The sequence below is a fragment of the Fomitiporia mediterranea genome, assembly GCF_000271605.1.
Source record: "Fomitiporia mediterranea MF3/22 unplaced genomic scaffold FOMMEscaffold_8, whole genome shotgun sequence".
Classification (NCBI taxonomy): domain Eukaryota; kingdom Fungi; phylum Basidiomycota; class Agaricomycetes; order Hymenochaetales; family Hymenochaetaceae; genus Fomitiporia; species Fomitiporia mediterranea.
In genome coordinates this window covers 3,210,609-3,214,394 of record NW_006760393.1, presented here as the reverse complement: position 1 = coordinate 3,214,394, position 3,786 = coordinate 3,210,609, and the positions used below count along the sequence as shown (strand labels likewise).

The window sequence follows — 3,786 nt, the reverse complement described above, 5'->3', positions numbered from 1 at the left end:
GTGGACAGCTAAGCCGCTTACTGGACCGGGAGAAGTAAAGATGAAGCGTTCGGAGGAGATGGAAGGCAGGTGACCGAGAGACACAGGAGATCTGATCCGGGATACGATGTGATGTGGTGAGGTATGGCTATGAGAATGCGAAGAATGGTATATGCATCCTTGTAAAGAAGGTTGAGAAGGGTGCAGTATGCCCAGGAGGGAAAGGAGAGACGTCCGGCGAGCCCGAGGATTGACCCATAGGCAGAGCTTAATGGAAGACCCATCAAAGAGTGAAGGAAGAACAACGGCAGATAGCCATTAGGAGCTGACTACGCCTGATGCTAAGCACAAGTAGAATGATTCTTGTATGGCGGCGTCGCGTGGACAAGGCGCATGCACTTGTACAGTAAAGGCCGTCAACCGGTGTAGTGTTCAAACTCGGATTACCCTCGGAGGCGCTTAGAATGCACAGCAGGACAGGAGGGTATCTGCGCGGACGGGTGTATGGCGCCGGCCGGAAGGACAAGTCTTGGACAGGACAAGACGTGTTTGGAAAGACAAGACAGGATGACTGAGAAGCCCAGATATGTTGCAATGATAGGACCGGCATCTGCAGGGCATCTGCGGGAGGGATGCTGTTAGATTAGAAGAACACCCGTAAGGATCTGTTCATAGCAATCAGTTCCGTCGCTGGCTGATCCATATGCTCTCTGTATTATTATTGTTTTAATTTATTTTTGCATTCGTCCAAAGGAAGCGCTGCCAATACTCACCCATGTGCATCTGTCCGTCCATCTGCCTTTCCGTCTGGGCAGAATAAACATATAAAATCTGCCCTCGCTCCTCGAAATGCTAGATCCGCCCAGTACTCGCCCCTCCTCCTCCTCCAGCTAAGCGGTTAGCTAAGGCAGCAACAGTAGCTACTTAGCCATGGAGTTCCAGTCATCACAGGCACAGTTTGCCTTGGACGCACAGTCGTCATCCATGTCCATGCTTAGTGCATGGGACAACTCGCAACAGCGTCATCCTCAGCCTCAACCTCAGCCTCAGCCCTACCTTCCGGTCCGTCGCCAACACTTTGCATACAACGGCTTTCCAATCTCGCCAGTATCTCCGTCTTCATCGCCTCAAGAGAACATGATGAATAACATGGGTAACCAGCTGTGGACGCCGCCGACGGTGACCGAGATAGAGCTAATGCAGCTGCGGCGGGGATTAGAGCCACCTATTCCGGCGGCAACTGCGTGCGTAGCCGAGCATGAGCCGGCCAATCAACAGGCACATTTCAACTTCGACTTCGACTTTTCCCTCCCACACATTTCTCTCCCGCAACTCCCGCTTCCTCAATATCAACAACGCCAACATCACCAACAGCAGCGCTGCTCACCGCCTCTCCCAACGCCCACCTCGCCTTCTTCTTCGACATTATTTGCTACGCCTCCCGTCACTCCTCCGCGAAACATGAGCTTCCGCCGAGAATCACCCTCGTCTTCGCTGAAGCGTTCCTCTTCTGACGACCAGTCGGATACCTCGACAGCGCCGTCGACAGGTACTACGAAGAAACGTGCATGCATGAGCATGAAGGACTTTGTGCCACCCGATGTTACTGGCCTGTCAAAACGCGAAGCGCGTCTTGTCAAGAACCGTGCTGCTGCGTTCCTTAGCCGACAGCGTAAACGTGAAGAGTTCGAACTTATGGAAATGTACATTCACATTCTCAAATCGTAAAAGTATCATTTCTCACATTTCTCTTGCAGACGCGTTGCAGAACTTGAGCGAGAGAACGTCCGGCTGCGCGAGCTTGCCGATGGACACACTCCCTCCTCTCCCTCCCCATCCTCCGAATCCTCTGAACTCGAGCTACTTCGCATGCAGCTCCAGTCTTCCCGCCAGCGCGAAGTCGAGCTAGTGCACCGCCTTGAAGTTCTTAAACACGAACAGAAAGTCAAGACAGAAGCAAGCGAGCCGACTCTCAGCGACGGAACCAATTCAGATGCAGGAACCAATTCGCCATTCATGGCGCCTGTCTCGTTCAAGAACATTGTTGCAAACCCTAAAGGTGGCGCGAGCCTCGGACTTATGGTTGGTATCTACTCCTTCACAGAAGACTTAATTTTGTGTAATTAATACGCGGTGATTATTTCAGGTTCTACTTTGCGCCTTGCCATCTCTTCTTTCGCATCCATCTTCACAACCTCGTTCCACGCTTCCTACTTCTCAGTCTTTCTTGGACACAATCCAATGGGATAATCCGTCTTTCTTCCCTGCTGCAACTTCTGGGAATGACGATGTCCCGTCATGGGATCTTGATTACCCTGGTCCCAACTCGGGTTCCAGTGGTATAGCGATGGATGTTGACTACAACGATGTCGCTAATACCAACGAAGATGAAGAATGGAAGAAGTTGGAACTAGGGCTTGAGGGTGCTAATGACATGGGTCTATCAGGCCTTGGCTTAGGGGCGCTTGATATTTCGTTTGCAACCCGGCGAACAAGAGACGGGAAGATCCGCGTCCGGGTCCACTCTTCACCATCGACATCTTCACAGTCGTCTTCATCAGAGCCAATGCCTCAGTCGAATACCGAGCAGGCCACACTATCTGTCAATGATCAATCGAATACGGCGCTTTCTTTGCCCTCGCCGCCTCAATCAGAAACCGACGCTGTATCACATCCAGACGGATTGGTCAACCCGCTAGCAATGTCCTTTGTCGATACAGATCCACTAGGCCCCTTCCTAGGTGCAGGATCCTCACCCACGGGTGCATTCTTTGAGTACCCCAACCAGAATAACTTCACTCTTCCTTCCGACATTTCCGGAGCCGATATCGTGAATGGTACTGATGGATTAAGAGCAGGGGAGCGGCGCCGCGTTCGTATTGCCCTCCGGAGTTTTCCGCAACCTGGTGGCGAGGGCGGCGAGTGGGAGGTTGAGGTGCGATGATTTCGGTTTCTCCGTTTGATTTTCGATTCTATTGCCTATTTTGGACTTTCTTCTCTTCTTTGTTCATATCGTTGCATTCTTGTCCTCGCTTCTTGTGCATATTTCTTGTTGTCATTTCATTTTGCTATGCTGTGAAAGATATGTTTTATGCCCTGTCGGATCGGATTTCTTTCCTTTCTTCTCCTTCACCCGATATTTTGTCAAGATACTGTTTCTTGAGTGCTGAGATGCACATCGTACATCGTACATTTTATTTCTACATCTTACTCTTCACCATGTTTATGCTCTGTTTTGCACATGCCACCACTCATCATCTCCCTGTTCATCGCATTTGCTATCTGTCTATCACGACCATCAGAAATTATTATATTTCCGAAACTCTTCGGTATTTCGCGGTTGACATATATTCCTCACTATCTGGTATACCACGTCTATACACATCTTTGTTATAGCTTTTTGACATTTGACATTTCTCGTAAAGATGTATTTATCAAAAGAGCATCTGTCATTAGCATGACTAGTACTGTTCTTAGTTTCCTTAAAATTTTTGAATGACGTTCTGGTGTCGTTTGGGTGGTAGTTTTCTGTTTTTCCAATTCCTTTTTTTCTTCTTTTTAGTCTTTTTCTTCTTCTTTTGATTGTAGAAGTTATAATAGTAGAGTAGAATAGAGTAGAATATTGATTTGTCAGTGTCATAGGCTATGATCAGGAGAGATATCAACCACATTTACATTTTTAGCAACTACTGGTACTTCTCGTAAGTAATATTTCCCTGACCCCAAGTGAATATGGTTCTATCTTCAGATATAGCCCAATACATATAGTAGGAACGCAAATATCATGATGCGCTGAAAGGCAAAGCG

At 48.6% G+C, this 3,786-nt stretch overlaps 1 protein-coding gene across 1 annotated transcript; it reads left to right on the top strand.

Moving 5' to 3' along the window:
• The first annotated feature begins 849 nt into the window (after window positions 1-849).
• On the top strand, window positions 850-3,503 carry FOMMEDRAFT_169806 (uncharacterized protein). The gene is made up of 3 exons (XM_007268975.1): window positions 850-1,682; window positions 1,737-2,061; window positions 2,126-3,503. The coding sequence occupies exons 1-3, from the start codon at window positions 910-912 to the stop codon at window positions 2,921-2,923; spliced, it is 1,896 nt and encodes a 631-aa protein (XP_007269037.1). The 5' UTR covers window positions 850-909; the 3' UTR covers window positions 2,924-3,503.
• Window positions 3,504-3,786: the final 283 nt, after the last annotated feature.

Excerpts from the sequence above, each read along its gene's own strand:
- FOMMEDRAFT_169806 (XM_007268975.1), top strand. The coding sequence starts at position 910 with ATGGAGTTCCAGTCATCACAGGCACAGTTTGCCTTGGACGCACAGTCG. Across the intron at positions 1,683-1,736 it reads GAGTTCGAACTTATGGAAAT|ACGCGTTGCAGAACTTGAGC; the intron begins GTACATTCACAT and ends TTTCTCTTGCAG. Across the intron at positions 2,062-2,125 it reads GCGCGAGCCTCGGACTTATG|GTTCTACTTTGCGCCTTGCC; the intron begins GTTGGTATCTAC and ends TGATTATTTCAG.